Raw genomic sequence first — 22,209 nt, 5'->3', positions numbered from 1 at the left:
CTATTCACCAAAAGAATTAACAAACTTGATCTTTGGAAGAAGCAACAAAAGCAATAACAGATCTTGAGGTTCAGATTCGATTATTGCATCAAGTCCTACTTGCCATTGTTGCAAACAGATGATTCCGATAAAGATTTCCAAGAAACGTAGGTCAATACATCGTGAAGGTCAGTGTCCAACATAGGAAAAATAATGGTTTTATTGCATGAGTTGGAATAATTTTACTATGGTTTGTTCGGGCCAAAGTCAAAATGAGATTAAACAAACATCTAGTGACAGTGAAAAGATGGGACAAGGTAAACCAGTCAAATGTGGTGGAAAGTCATTATGTTCAAAATTTAGCAGATATACTACGGTTAGACACACTTAAATAACTTAAGATAAAATTGAAACTTCATCAGAATTTCTGGAAGAAATAAGCCTCAGAAAAAGCAAGAAGTACCGAGTTACCAAGTGAGGAAGAAAGATCCGCAATTCTAGAGGTTAAGAAAACCATAAAAATAAGTAATTCTAGAAGAAGAGCTACAAAGCGTTGGAGTTAGTTGAGAGAGAATTGCAGAAAATAGTTAATTAGGAAATGAAAGCAAATGATCCTATCGTGACAAGAGGGCAGAAGGAAGAAAGGAAAGAGGTTCTGTCAGTAATAATAAGATGTTAATGTTGATTAAGAAAGAGTTCCAGATGAAGGAAGAAACACGACTCATGTCCTATTTTCAGATCCATTTGACTAAATTTCTCTTTTAGCTGCGGCTTTTAGAATTATTCTGGCAAATTGAGGAAGTATATCTTTCTATGTACTAGTATACAGTGTGTGAAAAGACGGATGGGTATATTTTCCTTCTATTGAGTAAATACGCACTGACATCTATGCTAGATAATCTGGATATACACTTACTGACAATTATGAAGAAACATTGTAATTTACAGAAAGAAAAAAAGACATTCCAGTATAATTTGTAAACTTACATTAAAATAAGGTATCACTAATTCATACTGTTTGGTTATTCTCAGGAGGAATTAATTGAATTTGCAGTTGATTCAAATTGATTTAATGAAAAGGCTGTAAGACGTATGTTCGCTCTACAGTTAAGACAATATATTCTTTGTTTTCTCTCTCTTTCAGAATTTCTTATAGTCCTAATATAAGATAAATAAAAATAAATGTACAAAATGTGAAATATATTCTTGTTAACAAACAAAAACGCCTTACAAATTCGAATTAAAACACTGTACAATACATTTGATACAAAAGTACATTCCTCTCAATGGCAGGCCTAATGAAATGTACAGGAATACATTTATGTATTACATATGAAGTATTTATTTCACCTCAAGCATAGCTTCCCTCCCCCCCCCTTTTTTTTTTTCAATTTCTTCCTGCTATTGCAAACGTGATATGTTATCTAAGACTACTGTTAATAAACTGCACAAACAATGAAGCTATTTTTTTAGGATCAGTTACTGGATGCATTTTTGTATAGCTTATAAATTGTCTTCGTAGTCTTGTTAGCTGAGCTGGAGTCAGATGGTCTTCAACTATCACAAGTTCTTCACATCCTGGGACTTTCACCTCACCACTAATTCCTAATTTTGAAGCATCCAAAATTGCCTACGAAACAAAAATTATGATTATTTCCGCTGAAGTGATGATTTCGTTTCAGTGAACTTATAATTTTAGTCATACATAAATGAGGAGAAAAGTAATTAAGAGTGTCTCTGGCATATCTTGTGGTCAATAGACTACTCACTAATGCGACACCTTCAACTCTATTCTAGAAATATTTAGGAGTCTGTAGTTCCTTCATCAGCCAGATGATGGAAAACAAAAGTATATAAATCGATGAGCTATACAGCATAATAATATATGTTTCGTCTAACAGAAAGACCATGGCACGCTGGCCAACACTTATAATCACAAAGAACGTTGAAAACATGGCTCTGGTTCTTACAAATCTTAAAGAATATTTTTAACTGATGGTCGGCTTGGTGTGAACTACCTTAAAACTAAGCACATCTGTCAGAGGGATATGTGCTATTGTGTTATGTGAATCCACAGACATCTACTTCTAGTTTCAATGTTTAACTGATGAGGGACACGCGAACTCCTGAAATATTTCAAGAATATAGTTTGATAGCGCAACATTGCTATGTACTCTATTTACGTATTGTCACAGAAAAGTTTCCGAAGAGTTATTTAACATGTTTGGGCAACAATACAAGGGTGAAACAATCTATTAGTGAAATAAAAATCTAAACGGTAACACATTTTCCGATTAATTTTTATTGTCCTAAAGTTAAAATTATATGGTATGGTTCCTCTGATGATGATATGACAGAAAGCCAGTATAACGAACTTTGAGTAACAGTTGTTTAAACAAACAATATGACGGTATTTTTAGTATTACTATTTGAAGAGAGTGGTTAGAAAAATAAAGAAAATACTTACGGTAACGATGTCCTGGGTTACTCTGTCCAATTCATAGAGAAAGTTCGTCGACGAAAGGGGTTGCTTAAAATAAAAATAAAAAAGTAACATATCAAAATTTTCTAATACTGCAAGCTTTAAAACATAACAGAAATACAAGCAAATATCACTATCAATTTAATGGAAACATCGGAGTTGGAAACACGTCAAATGTCGGCATGTGGCGCCCGACTGTTGATGGTGATATATTAGGACAAAGTCTGTACTACGTGAGGAGCAACAAAACGGCAGTCTGTAATGAACTGAACAGACTGTGATAGTGTAAAAATAGTAGACTCTGATTTTCAAAAAGGGCAAATAGTTGGCGCTCGGTTATGTGGTGCGAACGTGACGAAAATGGCAAGTGTGTTGGGTATGTAGTTGGGAAAGTATCCAAGGTGATGATGGCCTTAAAAAAAAATATATCGGCGAAGAGGAACAGTGGTCGGAAGAAAATCCTCAGAGACAGGTTCCGCTGAGCATTAAAGTGAACTGACTCAGAACAATGGTGTGAGCGTGGTGTAAGTGACGGAAAACTTAAGAGCAGCACCTCTTACAGAATGTGTTGACCATTAGTCCGCCGCGAGTTACATGATATAGTCATAGCTAAGCGGTCAGCTTACGCGCCTTTGGCGTGGTAGATTCGGGTTAGATTCCCGGCGGGAGTTCATGTGGTTCAGATCCCACGTTCGGTTATAGTTCCACGTCTTATATAGCCTCGCTGCTAAACTTCAAATCATATCACATGACATAGACATACGGAATCGGGTTACAGGGGGTGAAATCGCGGGTAAGGGATCATGATGTCCATGGGTGTTGCGAATACGCAACATGGACCTTTGATAACACTAGTTAACAAATTTAAACTTTTTGTTTGTTACATGAGAAAAATCCCCTGATCTTAAAGGAACTTTTTGCGCTGAATTCGAATATGCACTCGGTTTCTCTCCATCACGTACAGTTTTCCCGTAACAGAGGGATTTTCGGGAAATTCCCTCAAAAATTTCCCTTTTTTAGATATTTTATTCCCCTAGCTCCTGTCCCCTTACATATAGTAACATAGAAATTATACCTAAGTATACCTTGATTTATATTTAATAAACCCTAAAAGTTTCGTAAAAATCGCTTTGTTCTTTCTAGAGAAATAAATATATTTGTATGTATACTGTGTGCACTGTTTATTGCACCTGATAGTAATGCTTTCAGATCTCCTGAGTTGGGATAAAAACGATTTGCTTTATTACTACAAACACAGACATAAAAATGAATATTTACAATAGTCAACAACACACTTGTATTGCTCTCTGTAAATTAGAAACGTGTATAAAAATAGAATGTACTTCCAACGTATATTTTTTTAAACGTACAGTATATGTATATCTTAATACATATATATACAATTCTCCAAGTTTTTTCGTTTTGTTCATGAAATGGTTATCAATATTTGTTATCAAATGTAACAGAATGCAAAAGAAAGAAAGAATGGAATACAGACTCACTGTTGACAACAATGAACTAATGCAGTCTGAATTTTCCACTACGGTATCGTTTCCCCCCTCCCCCCGCGCATTTCTTTCTTTCTTGTGTTCTTGACACCTGGTGAAGGAGTTTTGTACATTTTTATATTGACGTGTGGTTTAACACTACTTCACTTTCAAAGTTGTCTTTGCTGCTAAGAGTGCTTTCATGTTTGATCTTAACGGCATTATACCCAACTAAGACCAGAAGTTTAGTTTGTGATCAGTACAATGGCGTCAAGAGGACGGCGTTCGTGTGTTAACTCACCAAATAGTTTTTGTTATGTGTGTGGCCAGTTTGTAGTTAAAGGACAGTGTAGATCCATTACGCCATCGGTGAAACTAGCATATTATATATATTTCGGATGTCGTGTGGGAGATCAGGACAAAACTTGGGCACCCAACATAATTTGTGCGTCGTGCTACGTCACTTTACTTGCATGGGCCAAAGGGAAACGGAGGTTCATGAAATTTGCTGTACCAATGGTGTGGAGAGAACCCACCAACCATCTGGATGATTGTTATTTTTGTCTCACAGTAGTTAAGGGACATTCTAAAAAAAAGTAAATACACAATAAGTTATCCCAACGTTAAATCCGCAATTAGACCTATTCCGCACGGGGATGAACTTCCACTTCCCGAGCCCCCTACCAACTGGGAAGAGATATGGCCAAAAGACTCTGATGATGATCATGACCTTGATGAACCATCGACATCAACATGTACATCCAAGGATCCAACATTCATCCCTGACTGTGTTCGCGAGCCACATTTCATCCGGCAATGTGAACTTAATGACCTAGTCCGTGATTTGCACCTGACAAAACAAGAGGCGGAACTTCTGGGATCAAGGCTCCAGCAGTGGAACTTATTGGATGCAGAAACGAACATATCAGTGTACAGGAAAAGGCATGTTCAATTTTCAAGCTATTTCTCAATGCAAGATAATGTGTGCGTATGTACGGATATAAATGGGTTGATGGCGGAGCTAGGAATTCCTTACGTTCCAGAAGAATGGAGGTTATTTATCGACGCGTCAAAGGTCAGCCTTAAAGCTGTCCTTTTACATAATGGAAATAAAAAACCTTCTATACCACTTGCGCACTCAGTGAAGATTAAGGAATCCTATGACACCATGTCAACTTTGCTAAATCTTATAAATTACAAGGACCATTGTTGGCAAATATGTTGTGATCTCAAGGTAGTTGGTATTTTATTAGGACTGCAGTGCGGTTACACGAAGTACCAATGTTTTTTATATTTATGGGATAGCCGAGCTGATGACAAACATTATGAAGTGAAGGAATGGTAACCTAGAGTGAATTACGTACCTGGAGAATGCAACGTCAAATACACTCCTTTGGTAGATCCTAATAAGATATTACTACCGCCACTTCATATCAAGTTAGGACTTATGAAAAACTTTGTCAAAGCCATGGACACATCTGGTGAAGGTTTCAAGTATTTGCGAGATAAGTTCCCTAACCTGAGTGATGCTAAGATTTCAGCGGGAGTGTTTATTGGTCCCCAAATTAGGAAATTAATGGTTGATGATAGCTTTGACAGCAAGTTAAACAGTGCTGAGCTAGCTGCCTGGACAGCATTTAAGTGTGTTCTGCGCAACTTTCTGGGCAATAACAAAGATGAGAGTTACACAGAAATCGTACAGGACATGATACAGAAATACAAAGAGTTGGGTTGTAGGATGTCTTTAAAAATCCACTTTTTGCACTCCCACCTCAGCTTCTTTCCTGCTAACCTAGGTGCTCTCAGCGACGAACAGGGGGAAAGATTCCACCAAGATATAATGGCAATGGAGAAAAGGTACCAGGGACGATGGGATCCTTCAATGATGGGGGACTATTGTTGGGGTCTTGTTAGAGAATGCAACATTTCTTACAAAAGAAGGAAGTAGTGTACGTGTTTGTAACCCAATGGAAGTTTCATATATTGTGATAGTTTTGATTGTCTTTTCATGACCTTTTGGTACATTTGTATTATTGTTTATTGTAAATTGTCACACTTGTAAATTATATTGTATTATATTTTATATATGTGTTTGTGGTAATAAAGCAAAACGTTTTACCTCAACTTAAGAGATCTGAAAGCATTACTATAAGGTGCAATAAACAGTACACACAGTATACATACAAACATATTTATTTCTCTAGAAAGAATAAAGCGATTATTACGAAACTTGGAGGGTTTGTTAAATATGAATCAAAGTATACTTAGATATAATTTCTATGTTAGTATATGCAAGGGGACAAGATCTTGGGGTGTAAAATAAACGAAAAGGGAAATTTTTGAGGGATTTTCCCGAAAATCCCTCTGTTACGAGAAAATCGTACGTGATGGAGAAAAACCGAGTGCATATTCGAATTCAGCGCAAAAAGTTCCTTTAAGAACAGGTATTTCCTTTTATGTAACAAAACCTTTGTTAACTAGTGTAATTGGGAAATCAAATAAGTCATTGTTCACCTAATTTCAAACCATTGGCCATATTTATGTGTGAGGACACTGTGCAATCAAGACATATGGGTTGTCATACTACGGGCGCTATATCCTGTTTTCAGTGGATCTTGCGATGACGCTTACAGGTCGCGTCACTGTTCATGAGTTTGTCGTTCTTTTAGGGTACCATGGTCCAGATGTTGTTTCCGGGCAATGACTTCATATTCTAGGATGATAATGCGACCATGGTGCAGTTGAACGCCTGCCCTGACCTGTCCAATCTCTGGACCTAAACATAATTAAATATCTGTTGTCCATTTTGAAGACAGGAATTCGCTTCGTTTACGGAACTGAATGATGCACTGTACATAGAATAATGTAATGTTGCACTTGCTATCATTCACAACCTCGAAAACTCCATTTCACGTCGCATCAAAGCTGTTCTGAGGGTGAAAGAAGTCCATCATATTAATTTCTTCTATTATTTCAATAACATCTGCATCTAACGTTGGATTTATAAAGACATACGTAGAAACAATAATAAAACTCTTCATTGACACGATTTTTTTAAAAATAATTTCTAACGCCAATTTATAAGCTTTGTCACGCCGTAACATTTGAGTATTCCTTGCATCAATACTACATATCAAACTTTGAAATGTCAGCAATAAGAATATTTGTACAGCAAAGAACGTATCTACCTCGAAAGTTAAAGTGAACTCTCTCTTTCACTAAAATAATGTCTGAAATTTGTCAATTATGAGAAGATATACGAAGTGTTAATATTAATAAACTAGACCGCGAAACTGTGCTTCAAGGACAAAGGGTGAATCCTCACATCAAAATACGAAATAAAGCTCATATTGGGAAAAAAAAACTACATAGTTTCGGAGACAGGGCCCCCCGAAATCGTTGGAAAATACATTTCAAAACTCGTTATTTCGAATTCGAGAAGCTGTGTAATTAGCAGTCCATAACCGCGTACAGGAACTCAACCTATACTGTTTCACTAACGTACAATAGGTGCGCAATGATTCTCTACAGGGGATACGGAGTTCCCAGACCTGCTCCAACGTAAAGTTGGGTACAATGTAGAAAAAAAAAAAAAAAAAAAAGCCTTGGCAGCTCAGAACATGGAATGTGTTCCAGGAAACTGATATCGTAACTTAGGGAAAGGAAGGGAGGAGGAGGGGTATTTTGTACGAACTGTGCGTGCTTACATAACAGCACGGAGAAACTACAATTTAACGATTCCGACTGAGGATTTCTGTGATTTCCCTTGGCCATATCAGGTAGATTTAAACCTGGAAGGAAATCTGATCACCTCGGTAACCAACATGAAAGATCCCATTACATGTGGATCACATTGTAAGTAATAATACGAAATATGACAAGTGGTATTGATTTTTCAGGTATAATGGTCAGTGTGTGATTGAACGGATGAGATCATCAATTAGTGTATCATAGAAGAGTGGGAAAGTATGTGGCTGTTCTGGGAGCGAACTGGGTAGCGTAGTGGTTAACACAATCGTACGGTACGCCGAAGATTCCGGGTTCGAGTCCCGGTCCAGTAATGTACTTTTCATTCTTTGTTTATAATAAGGTTTATCATTCAGAAAATGAACTGACTCAATGTGTGCTGGAGAAACGTGTGTTTTATGGATGATTTATCTGCTTAATACAAGTTTCCCTTTTTTTTTTTTTTTTTTTTTTTTTTAATCTATTTGCTCTTCATATGCTCAGACAAATGCATTCAAGAAATTCGTATTAAAAGTCAATATACATATTTTTTCTAATAGAGCAATTGCTATTCTGAGAAGCATAAAAATAACCAGGAGGGTCGTACTGTTGAATTTGTGATTCTGGTAATCATAACACGCATCGGTCTCATATTTGAATCATATTTAAATCTGTATCAATGAACTGGCTTGATGACAATAGGCAGTCGAGTACTTTATATTGTAGGGAAATTAATTGACGTGTGTCAGTATGTGTATACTGAGGCGATACTCAGTCCTTGAATATGTGGTATTCCTAATCATAATTCTCAATCCACACTTCACTTTAGTTAATCAGTTACCCGTTTTGCATATACGGCAGAGTTTCTCAAACTGTGGTCGTCGAGGTCTATTCTTGTGGTCATCTCAGATTGAACGTGTCCTGCGTGTCATAAACTATAGTTAAGAATTTCAAACAGGTATAAATTATACAAATATGATACAATTTAAAAAGATAATGATTATACAAATTCTAATAGCTTATATAGGTTGTTATAAAATATTCTTTAAAAATCTAATAAGTATTTTCTTCTATTAATAAATAAAACCGAAACGACTAGGTGTAACAGCCCATTTGAAGGCCTGAGCCGCTCCAACGCCATCTGTCGGATACTGGATGAACTAAGGGACGAGCACGTGGTCAGCGCGCTGCGTCGCCCTGTTACTAACCGGCGTATCGGGTGCTTTCTAGACCTAGTGGCCGTCACGTATTTCATTCACGTGACTTCCCAGTTTGCCTCACGACGAATGGGAAGCACTGACCTGGAATCGAACTCGGGACCACGTGAACGTGACTCTAACGCTCTACCCACTAGACTACGGTGTCCCATTTCTTCTATTAATACCAATATGAAATTATAATTATGAGTCGTCCATATATTGTGTAACGCGACAAGACGGGGGAGGGGTTCGGTCTTGCGTTACGAGGTGTAACAAGGGGAGAGGAGGGATTTTACGTCTTCGTTGCGTAACGTTTTTTTTTTTTTTTTTTTTTTTTTGCTGTAATTTTTATTTTTATTCTCAAACTTATATCTAATCTTTTAAACAAATAATTTTATTTAAGTTTTTAAGTAAATAAATAAATAAATAAAGATTTCTATTATTTTGGGAAATTGTGAACATACAGCCTATATAAAATGAATCATGCAGAAGGGATTCGAAGATGCTACTAGATCAGCATGACGAACCATGCGTGTATTACAATACAATAAAATTCCGTTTTGTGGGTATCACTGCATTGCATTTACAGCACACGAAGCTTTTCTGGAGTTAGTTGCTAGCGATCGTAACCATCACTTAAAAATGCCCTCGTGTTCCCACACCTACCGCTGAATCATTACCCGCTCTATTCTTCTAAGGAGTTTTGCAGAAACACAAGTAATGAAACAGAAGAAATTCTTTTTCATGAAATAATATTTTCCGCGACGGAACGATTCAAAATTTGCAGAGCAAAATAAGATATGGCATTAAAAAGATAGATATGGTATTAATAAGATAAGATATTAATAAAGAAAAGGTATTAATAAGATATGGTATTCGTCAGATATTTATCTCGTACTGAATTTTCTGCTCTTTGGATGTGAATTTTTCTGGAGAAATAGAGTTTATTCGCATTCTGACACTGATTTAAAACAATAATAATAATTTGAAAAGGGGTTAACAGAAGTTCAAAGTCCAAAGAAGAAGTTGAAAGCTTGTTCACAAACGAGATCCGCCTGCTCCTCTACGTGGTCAGCTACGTCGGAACTGCAGTTAATTAAACAACCTTATGGGGTTACAATATTATTACAGTACTACCATTTTCTAACACATTGATTTGCTGAAGAAAAAACAACACTACAAATTTATACAGAATACACGCATTTTGTTACAGAAAATTCTGCCATTAAAATTAGTTTTTTATTGTAATAACCCAAAACTCAAAATAAGCAAAACTGGCAACAAACATAAAAATCAAGAAAAGTTACGTGACAAGGGAGAAGGGGGATTCGGCCTTGCGTTACGAAGTGATAAGCGGGAGGGAGGGGTTAAAAATAGCGTTACGTAATATGTGAACGACCCCTTAATCCTACTTTTAAAATATAAGTGTAGTGGTATATGCTTAAAACATTATAAAATGATAAATTTACTTTCGAAAAGGACAAGAGTAAGTAGTTCGTAGAACATTGTAACTGATAAAGTAATCGCCTTTGAAAAAAAAAAAAAAAGTTTTGAGAAATGCTGTATTAGAGGAAAGGAACTGATAGCCCTACTCTTACTTTGTGATCTCGCCTAGCAAAGTTATGCAGGATTCAAACAACAACAAGAAGAAAAAAGCAGAAGTTGTATTAAACACGTAACTTACACATTGTGTAGATTGATTTGGTGGGGGAGGTTTCCTTTCAAACAATGCTGCAAACACATCGTCACAAGGCACCTCGTTATCCTGAAGAATCGTAAAGAGTGGAGAGTCCCATCGATTCCTGCTGTCAGGAGATTCATAACGCTGCACGAGGGCATCGAACACTTCTTTCGAGTATTGCTCTTCTACTTTGCGTTCTAAGTTCCATTTCCACGCCACTTCTGGAGAGACTTCACAATGCAGTGTGCACTGAGTCGTTTTGCTGCATTTGGACATGCAATACAATTCATATCGATAGCCTGTAAGTAAGTAAGTAAGTAAAAAAAAATATCTAATTAAGTACAATAATTTATGCTATCATCTTTTATTAATTTCGTATAGTACCCAGAAAAAGCGAATAGCCCTTTTCAGTTCTTTTTAAAATATCATTATGAAAAAAGTAATGGTTTTCGGTAACTTAACAGGAAGTTCGTTCTCTCCATGCTAAAAATAACGAAATTTAAACCGTCTTTTCGTTGCTTAGTTTCAACAGAACATACGTAGGAACATACACACTTTGATAATAAATGTATAACTTAGCAATGAGATTCATTACACTCGAAGCCATTTCTCTGAAGTATTTAGGGGGAAAAAAAGATGATACGTTATCAGAGAACTGGATCGGTTGGGGTTCTATACCCGTGAATTGGGTTATATCCACATCTTTCCTCCTCTCAAGTAGGGAGGAATCAACTGAACTGAACACTGCTTCCATCCTATCATTATTGAATCATCGTTTACTTGCGACTATTATCCGCCCCTAATTTACATAAGAATAATATTTTAGCAACTTGAAACTTTACTTACATATTTTGAAGTATTTACTAATTTAGAATGTTAATACACAGAAAAATACCGATTTCAGAAGTTGATTACACAAGAATTGGAAGGAAAAAGGTTAACTTTTCATAAGAGTGTTCATTAATGTTTTAAGATTTATTTGAACACAAAAACGAAACTAACGAGTTGAAATTATAAAAAAAATAACGGAATATTTTTACATTAGTGCATTTACATACTCTTAGAGGAAGAGTACACCTTTAAGAATGCATAGTACAAACAGCGCACATAAGGATACTAGCAACTTGGAAACATGATCAAGCTTCATGCCACTACTGATCACAAGAGAATTTGTATAGGAATTTCGACGTCGTGTCTTAAAACTACTTAAATGATTGGGAGCTTTACAATGATAATTGCTCTCATGAAGGTAGTTCTTTAGTTTAAAATCCAGTTGAACTAATTCTAAAATTATATCAATATTATTGGTCTCCCTATAGTGCACTTCCACTTGCTTATCATTCTTGATACATTAACGCCTAGTACTTCAAGAACAAGAGTGTCAGACATCTAAGAGCGTGCGCCATTTCTGTCGCACTCTTATAGAACACACTGTAGATTCTGTAAAGGCAACAGGTGATTTAAAAATCAATTGCATAGCTGCACTACAATGTAAGGATGTCGTTCGTACCCAGGTAACATAGAAACTTATGACTTTTATTCATCCTTAATATAGCATTCTAGAAAACAGCCTAACTATTGCATATATTTATCATTTGCAGACAACAGCAAACAGGACAAAACACAGGAGCTCGATGAACACATATTCTATAGACAATTGCTTCTATTTTTGGACTGTTCACTGTGTTTCATCGCTGACAACAGTACCGAATCCAGAAATTGTTTTTGAGGGGGGCTGAAACAGAATAATTTGGAAAAGCAGTGGAACTCATTTTTTACAACTCAAATTTGATGGTAATATATAATACACTTGCATATAGTTTAGAGATGTACTGATGCGACTTTTTCACCGACACTCGATACCGATACTGAAGAGGCCGATACTGCTGATACCGATACTTTTGGACACATTTCTTATATATTATCAGGAATTTTCAGAATAATGAAATGATCAACATTATAATAAGGTATATTAGATATAAGGCCAATTTTGACATACAAAGACATAAAGCAGAACTTATCTTAGGTTCCACACAAAAAATATATTTCCCCTAAACTTAAACAACGAAGATCTAAGAAGAGATCTGATTTCCCTGCTCATGAACATCTTAAAATTCTGTCTGGAAAATTGTGTGATTTGGCCAGTGGCCACCGGTCATTATTTGGTACCAAAATGTTCAGCGTTCTCGTAGGTATTGATCAACACCAATATCATCTCTCTGTGACTTTCAGTTCCCATGATATTGGCCAAAAAAGTTCCGATTTTGGGAGATTTAAGAAGTCCTATCTTGGGAACCGTACGTAATAGAGAAATGATATTGGTGTCCACAATACCTAAGAGGATGGTGAACATTTTGTTAACAAATAGTAACCGGTTTCCACTGGTTATATCTTCATTTTCAATATATATACGTTGATAAAAAGCAGTGTTGCCAATAACTTCTGGAGTAAATAGGCTAGATGGTCTTCAGAAATAAGCTTTTTTACGAAAAAAAAATGCTAGATTTTGAATTGCTAACCTATAACCCACATTGTAGATTTTAAACCCCCTTTTTGTGTATAGAATTATAAGTGAGTTATATTAAAATATGAAATGTTGAATTTTATTCGCAGAAGACTAACAAGCAACATACATCACTAAATTACAAGATCCATCAACTCATCTGATTTGTGAAAATAAACAGCCAAATTATCAGTTTAATTGAAATAAGTCATCATCGACGACATCGCAGCTAGCCGAGGCGCTGGAACTGGATGCACCATCGTTGGATTGTGCAATGGTCGTATTTATATAGCCTGCCATTGTCCGAATTTTCAGTAGTAGTTCTTTCGGCAGTTCTTATAAACACTTCTTATTTCTCGATACATCCACATGAATCATCATGATTGCATTGAAAGTTTTGAAGCTAATTACATATCCTATTTGTTTCCATAATAAACAAAGACAATCTTTGTAGCTTGAAGAAACGAACAGCTTACTAAATTTGTATTAGAAAACTTTCATTCTTGTAATGAAATGTGAAAATTAAAATAATTAAAAGTAACAAAAACTGGGGCCATTACGGAAGCGACATTGAAATTCTGAGTCGATAAATATTATTACATAGTTGTAAATCTGTGGGTGGGGAGAGAGAAGAAGAATGAAAAAGAAAAGTTTGTTGCGTAATAAAATACCCTCTGTCTAGGGAAATCAATTAATACGATTATATAGAATGACAAATAGGCTAATTTTTAAAAAATAATACTTTATTTTGAAAAGAAAATAATTATTATAATTAATTTAACGGCTAATAAAAAAGGCAAAAGAGTTTCATAAAATAAGCTATATTTGAGGCTATAAGCATTTCGTAAATTAGTATGGCTAAATGCCTCTCCAAATAGGCTAGATTTAGCCAAAAATACGCTAAGTTGGCATCACTGATAAAAAATGACAGCTCAATATAGCTAATTCAACAGATTCCCTAATACGCAGGTTCCAAATATGAAAGTGTATTATCTACTGAATTTAATCAAATACATGTATTGTAAAATTTCATACAAATTTCGAAAAAAAATAATTCTTTTTCAGTTCGTTCTGGCAATGCTCTTCGAGCATTCTCAACTGTTTCTTTGTTGTTTTCTGTTCAAAGAAAAAACCCAACAAAAAAGGCTTTGCTGCGTCTGCGAAAAGGGCGTTGTTGTGTCTGTTAGTGAAAAAAAGAGACATTTTTTTTCTTTCACCACCAATTTGTAACTGCGGAATATCATATATGCTGTAGGCAAAACAAGAAAAAGGTATAAGTTGATTCTTATTAATCTTTTTTTTTAAAATCAATATTCCTTAGTATTAGAAAAAAGAAAAGACATTTTAGGAACTGCCGATTTTTGTGCAATTAAAGAATAACATTTTTTTCTCGAAATGTTCTCTCAATTAATTTCAAAGCGGCTGACTAACATATCGAACCCTTGTAAGAAGAAATGAAAGTACGCTGGAATTATTGCGCTCTAAAAGGTAATTTTTTGGGCCATTTCCGTGGCAATTAAAATGCAATTCATGTAGCTTTGTTAACTCCACGGGAAGACAAATAACCAATACGTAGGCCTACTCACGCCAAATAATCAATACGTACACATGCATAAAGAAATCGATTGTACAAATGATAAGAATTTAGATCAACTTTAAGTCTAAAAGAAATCGATTAAATGTAAGTGTTACTGTTAATATTAAACAAATAGAAAATAGTTCGGAAAATGTATCGGTAAATATTGGTGTTCACTTGCCGATACCGATACTCCCAAAAGTGGCCGATATCACCGATACCGATATATCGGTACATCCCTAATATAGTTAAAAATAGATTGGTTCATGGAGCCAAAGAAGTGGCGTTACCTGATATTCTACCTCATCTATGTAAAAGGTTTATTTTATTAATATTGTTACATTGTTCAATGTACCTCATTGTAATATTTTTTGTATTGTTAATGAGCTAGGATTTAAAAATCTTCGGGAGATACATAAAATACTTTGTAACAAAGAATACATATCACAAACTTCACGACAAAACAGAACTAGAAAAACAAAATTTATATATCTTTGCTTCAATTATACAGAAATTGCAATCCTCTGGAATGTTTCTGAGCGAAGAGATCCACTACTTCAGACTTCAATAGGAATGCCTTTGTGAATTTTCATTAGGGCTAACCCAGTACGTCTATCTTGACCCATCGTTGTTCTCAGATAGGATTTTCGTCAATTTCCATAATTCAGATTAAAACTTTTTTTTCTTTTTTTATCACTTTAGCAAAATGTTCAGCATTTTTAGTGTGAATGATCTCAAATTCCTCTTGCTCTAATAATTAAATCCGCTACTGGCTGACAACAATCAAAATCAACGCTGCGCACTCTTAGAGGAACTTCCTCTGTTACTGGAACAGGTAATACAATGTAAATGGTAATTGAATTTTGCAGTACTAATATTTCAGAATTTTAACTAGAGAAGTGAAATGTTAATTAACCGTTGAACTCGAACATGCTAACTATTAATGCTACAATTAACATCCACTAACCTTGTTTATGTGCCCCGGGAATCCTAGTCAGATGATTACTTTCCTGTTATAATTTCGGTGATCAGTCCTATTGGTCTCGACTGCTACACACTTATTAAAGAACGCATGTTTCACGAAGATTTTCACATGTTATTGAACTTAGTCCTTTTAAACACTAATAATACCTAGAAATAACTTAAGTAAAATGCTAATAATAGCTTTTTAACTATTGATGATCAAATGAGGTGTTCCGACTAGTCAAGGCGAACTCAACGAAAGGCTACTAAGTGTAATCTGAACTCGCAAGAAACAATTATCGATATCAAGCTTGAGGTGCTCTAAATAGTAATACTTAACTGATATGTCCAGTTATCTGCCTACATACATAGATTTTGTACACCTTTCCCTTAAAAAAAATGCAGTTTCAAATAAATTTACGACTATTTTGATCGTTCAGAGTGAAGGATAAGAGGAATTCTCACGAAACAAACCTTTGTTGAGTTCGCCCTTACTACTCGGAGCACCTATAATGGATAACTGTTATCTCCAACTTTTCAGCTAGTGTGTGTACGTAATCACCACTAGTTAAAGATGTTACTCTTTATATAAGTATTTTCTTGCAAGAAAAAAAAAAAAAAAAACTAAGTTGAGTAACATGTAAAAATCTCTGTCAACTTCGGTTAGTGTTTGGCAGTCGATAGCAGCAATATTGCTTGTCGAAACTAGACTAGGAAATTTAATCAGCTTCATAGAATTCCCAGGGCTCGTACATAAAGTTAGTTGTTACTAATAAAAACTATAGGGTACACAGGTGAGTTAATTGTTCTTAATAATCTTAACAAAACTGTGTCACACTTTATCTCTGTTTGAATATTAATACTAAGGTTACATTTTATACTCATGCAGTTGGATCAGCTTCAGAGCTAGCAAGACCCACGGACACAACGTTGTCCGCCACTAACTTGCTTGGTCAGGGATCGAACCAGGGACCGCACATACCAGAAGTAAGCACTCTACCACTAAGCCACCGTGCTCCCCATACTCCATGCAGAAAAGAGTCAATTGTTAACATGAAACGCATTCTTGTATCATGTATTTCAACAAACTGCATATGCATATTGCCATGCGTGTTGTCTACGAAATTTTACAACAGAGACATATTTATTAGATCAGTACATCAGTAATTCCACAGTTACTAAGTCGCTAGCTCTTATCTAATACGGGCGGGATCTATTAACGGGCTTCGAATCACGACCGGGGCTTGAATTCGGTGCAGTTGGTAGATGCACATACTATCATGCAAAATCAATTCTCACACTAATATAGCCCGCTCCGTACACTCTCCATTTTTCGCCCCTAAGACAGCTGCCGTTCACGACATCATTAATGTACATCAGACATACATTGTATACCTTCAATTGTTTTTTTTTTTTTTGGTAAAATTTCTTGCAAAATTTGAAAATAATAACAATAATAAACTAAAATAATACTAAATGGAGAAAATAACAGATAAGTACTTCTGTAAGTGTAGAAGAATAGTGAATATTTACACAGAGCAACGATGGAAAAACTTTTTTTCGCAAAAGTAGGTGTTATTTATATATCCTGAATTCGAAAATGACACTCAGAATATCATATCCCTGTTCCTCACTTACAACACCCAGATTTGAAGGGAAAAAGTCAAGATGCGAATGTAAAAAATGTAACTTCAAATTCATTAAACATCCCAGCATTTGGAATTTCGTCAGCATTTTCTCAACAATGTCGATATAATCTGGGCTACGATTGTTTGCCAGAAAGATTTAAACCACAATTTAAAGGCAGTCCAGGTTTCTTGCTCCACGGCATTCATTGAATGAAGACAACCTTCATCCAGCATTAGTTTGCGAATATCGGGACCAGTAAACACTTCTTATTTCAACTTAGCATCTGACGGATTGGGGAACTTGTTACATAAATATTTGAAACAGTTGCCACACTTAGATAATGCCTTAACAAATGGCTTCATACGCTTAATTTGATGTGCAGAGGTGGCAAGAGTATTCTGTCTCTTCTCACTAGAGATCACATTTTATATTTTTGTCCCCTAGCTTCGGGGCCACTGTTTTTGCACCCAATGCTTGTCATGAGCCCGACTGTCCCATTCACAGATGAAACAAGAGAACTTGGTATATCCTGATTGTTGTCCTAGAAGCATACCCAACACTTTCAAATCACTACACACCATCCAAATTGTGATCTTCATAATGTATGGTAGTAAGAAACATGTTCATGTCATATGTTTCCTTCAGGTGCACAGAATGGCCGACAGGTATTGAGGCATACATATTACCGTTGTGCAGCAGAACTGCCTTTAGGCTTCTTTTAGATGAGTTAATAATTAAACATTCTCCAATCACCTGGCGAGTACGGAATGTTCAACTGACCCATCAAACCTTGTACATCACTGCAGCACACTAACAAGTCCTTTTGAGCAAAATATTGTGTGAATATCAAGTACCTTTGTCTGTAAAATGTAACGGACGTACCGGGTGCTAACAAATGTCTTTCACGCAGTCTTGACCCTAGGAGCTCTGCTTTGTCCTCTTGTCAGTCCCAGATCACGGACTAAATCATTTACGTAGATCTGACTGAGTGAACAGAATAGGGTCCTCACCTATGCCTACTTCAAACTCAGTATTATCCGTCTCCTGCACGGTATCTATGTCATCACTGTCGTCCGTATCTAATGTCTGCGGAGGCTGTGATATAGGTATATCCGGGCCATATGGAACAGGACGAATCGCTGAGCGAATGTTGTTCGGATACTCAATAGTCTTTTTGTTTTTCTTGTTGAAACCAGTAACCTTACAAGAGCAGAAGTAGCAGTCGTCGGTATGATTCTGTTGCTCCCGCCAGACCATAGGGATGCCAAATTGTAATGACTTCTTTCCTGATGCCCACCGTCGTAAATCTTCTACACACACAACATACACGACCTGTGGAACCTATAGTTTGTTGATGTCTAGTTTCACTCCGAAATAGGCATGATAGACCTTTTTGACGAAATCTGTAATGTTTCTTCGTTTTTTTTTTTTTTTTTTTTTCCCACAAGTTCACTACAAATATAACAAAAAATGTTAGGAGAGTTTACACAACCTCGGGCAGCCATTGTGCACTAACACTAACGCGTACTTCTTTCCTCAAACAAAAGGAGGCGCGGTGGCTCAGTGACCGAGCGTTCACCTCCGGTGCTCGGGGTTACTCGTTCGACCCCAGCTCGCGCCGTGTGGACTTTGTGGTGGGCAAACACCGTGCTCGTGGATTTTCTCTCAGGGTTCTCCCGTTTCCTTCCACTTTCTTCACTGCACCATTTCATTCATTTCTCATCATCACCGTCTCCTTTAGCCTAACCGGCATAACCGTGGAACGTAAAACTGATAATTTCATTTCATTTTTTTTCCTCAAACAACACAGTGACAAACAGGAAGAGCCATTTCCAATGTGACAGTTCGCTGTGAGCCGCTAGGGGCGCAACAGTTGAACTATTGAAAGCGATGCGCCGCTTATGAGCTTCATATGATATTTTCGTATATATTATAATATCATTATATTACATTGTCATCAATTGCAAATCTAAGCGATTTGTGCCAAAACTGTGGGTGATACGATATTTTGAATATTTTTTCGAATTCAGGAGGTCGAAATATATAAAGAACGCCCACATTTTCGAAAAAAGTTTCTGTGACCTTGTAATTTGTTGCATTGTGTTATATATCGTAAAGAAAATAGAAGTTGATTAAGAAAATATAAGTTGATGAAGTAAACAAGAATACTTTGTTTTGATTTATTTGATTTGAGGCCCTGATACTTCCCAAGCATCGTCTGAGGGATAGACCTCTGAAGCAAAATCAAAATTCTATTCACATACTTGCCAAATTGTCTTATTCCATGAAGTTTAAAATATTCGTGATTTTTAAACTTCAGCTGCAAAAATTATTCTTACTAGTTACATATTATTATGAAAATTGTATTTACGCCATTATATGAGAAAATATGTTGTCATTGTCACTGCAAAAGTAGCAATTCTTCTATCTACATCACCACAAATCATGATATAGCCTGTTTCTGAAGTGAAATTGTTGGGTAACTATTATGAAAAAATTACTAAAGAAAAATTTATGAAGTTTTAAGCGGAGTTAATGGTATCCCTAGATTAATTTTCCAGTTTCTATCTAAAAACCTTGTTCAAGATTTAATTATGATTTAGTCCTAGCTGGAACATGATTTAGTCCTAGCTGGAACTACATTAGCTGGAACCATCAAATCAGTTTAAAAATCTCGATCAAATAAGTAAATTTCTCTCCAGTAATTTTTTATATTAGTTATCCAACAATTCCACTTTAAGAATTGGCTACCATCATTTATAGTGACATAGATCGAAGAATCGCTCTTTTGCAGTGACAATGAACATACTTTCTCATATAGTGCCTGTACATAGAATTCTCATTATAAGGCGTAAATAATAAGAATTTTCGCAGCTTAGTTTAAAAGTTAGAAGTATCCTCAAATATAAAGAAGAAAACAGTTTGGCAAGCATGTGAACAAAATCGTTATTTTTCTTCAGAAGCTTATTCCTCAGACGATGCTTCCATTGTAAAGGACGGGAAATATTCGGACCACAAATCAAATAAATCAATGTTAAAACTTTTACTTTATTTACTATGTATGATTGCGTAAACAAAATGAAAATATTTACTGCAGTCGCTTACGCTCTCGCCTTTGGTGCGAGCGGTCCCGAACTCGATTCGGACATTCGGTCGGAAAAGTATAACAGCTTTTTCAGGCCAGTTGTCCTGAGTAAGTTTTTTTCTGGATTTTCCTCATTCACGCCAGGCAAATGCCGGGATGGTACCTAAAATAATAGTCCCAGGTCGCTTCCTTCCTTCCCAATTCCCCGAGCAGTGTGATCACCGAGACGTCATCTCTTATACGTAGAAACACGATTTTCTGGTAAATAAAAATTCGAAGTTTCGTTATAAAAATATGCGTAAAGTGGGATAAAATCGGTGAATAAAAATTCAATGTAAGAACATTATTTTCCTGTGCAATTACAATAAGTTACCTTTTATTTGACCTTAACTTCCATCATCAATTATCATGACATGAGCTTATGCATGACTATATTAAACAATATTTGAGTTTTTTTAAAAAAATAATACTAAGCATCCTCATTGAATAAAAGTATCATTTAAAGGAAAAAAACACACACACAGAGAACATTAATAGAAAAAAATAACTTCTAGTGTTCACAGTTTACTTATGCAAATAACTCATAAGCATTGTTTCAATGTTTTCTGGTGTTAAATTTATGCTTTTGTGCTTAGTTGGAGACAGCGGCGCAAATCTGTCTTCAACATTGAGGGGGGACGGGTAAGACTTTTTTTTTTTAATTTTATTTTTTCTAGCGATGTTCAAAATATTTATGAAGTTGAAAAACAATGCTGTGGAGAATCAGAGGAGCAGAGTTGCCTTCAACATTGGGAGGCGGGATCATTTAAGGCTTATTCTGGGGGAAGGGGGGCAGAATCCAAGAGTCCCCCTCATCCCCCCGGGATTTGCGCCAGTGGTTGGAGACACTGTCCAGAGATTCCTGAATGCTTATCCAACAACACTCCTTCCACACTATCTACCTCACCAGTAGATACCGTTTGGAAATCATTTTGTAACTGCATGTAAAATTTCAAAAATTCATGGTCGTCTATTTTCTCAGAAATGGGAACATTCATCACATTGCTAGAAAACTTACCATCAGGTTTTGCAAGTCTGAGCTAGGAAAGATGAAATAATTATGTCAATGTCTTAAAGATCTCACTAGCTGGATCCTTTTTAAGCATGTCAGCCAGTTTGTTGCTGCATGCTACCCCAACTTCTTTGAATTTATTTTCGGCACTCTTTTTCTCTTCAGTCAACTCACTTTTTTTTTTTTTTTTTAATAGTTTTTTTCCTTAAACATAAGTTGTACCACAAAGTTTATATTCGGACATCAGTTCATTTACTTTTGGAATAACTTTATGGGCCAAAGCGATGTTGAAACTTTCGAAGCACCTTATCAAGTCAGAAGTGGGAGCACAATGTTCTTTGACAAATGTAGCCTCACAATGCACAGACTTGACACTACCTTCCGACAAATTGAGAAAATAATGAACGCTCTCCGTATCACTTTCCAGAAAATTGTCACTTTCCGTAAATTTCGTGGAATATCGAGACTTGTTGCAAATTTTGTTAATTTAACAGAATTTTGCGTTTAATCGCGAGCGTTATATGGTCTAACAAATAGAGAAAAAATATATATATAGGTACGCAACATTTTCATACAAAACTGATACATTTCGCGTTTCCGCATGTCACCAAAAAATCGTGTCTCTACTTATACGTGAGGAACCAACATAATCATAGATATCGAAAGTCCAGAAATCTAATAATCCCCAATGCTAAAATAAAAACATTAACATATTATTTACATCGTAAATTAAAGGATCAATTATTTGTCATTTCATAGACATGTTGAATAAGTGTCTTTCTATTCTAGCATATTGAAGAAAATGTTTTACTGTCTTCATCAAGAAGATAATTCCCCTCCATTAAAAA

General features: G+C 35.8%; 1 protein-coding gene across 1 annotated transcript in view; it reads right to left on the bottom strand.

Annotated features, from left to right (window-relative positions):
* Positions 1 to 1,033: 1,033 nt before the first annotated feature.
* The window catches only part of LOC145668100 (protein KTI12 homolog), a 38,616-nt gene continuing 17,440 nt past the window's right edge, over positions 1,034 to 22,209 (bottom strand). The window contains exons 4-6 of the mRNA XM_081735622.1: positions 10,558 to 10,853; positions 2,447 to 2,509; positions 1,034 to 1,609 (exon numbers count right to left, since the gene is read on the bottom strand). Of these exons, the coding sequence (XP_081591748.1) occupies positions 1,400 to 1,609; positions 2,447 to 2,509; positions 10,558 to 10,853 (569 nt within the window). The 3' untranslated portion in view covers positions 1,034 to 1,399. The remainder of the gene's footprint in view (positions 1,610 to 2,446; positions 2,510 to 10,557; positions 10,854 to 22,209) is intronic.

This window comes from Thermobia domestica, chromosome 13 (genome assembly GCF_964235325.1).
Source record: "Thermobia domestica chromosome 13, izTheDome1.hap1.1, whole genome shotgun sequence".
Lineage (NCBI taxonomy): Eukaryota > Metazoa > Arthropoda > Insecta > Zygentoma > Lepismatidae > Thermobia > Thermobia domestica.
This window is presented reverse-complemented; position numbering and strand designations above follow the sequence as displayed.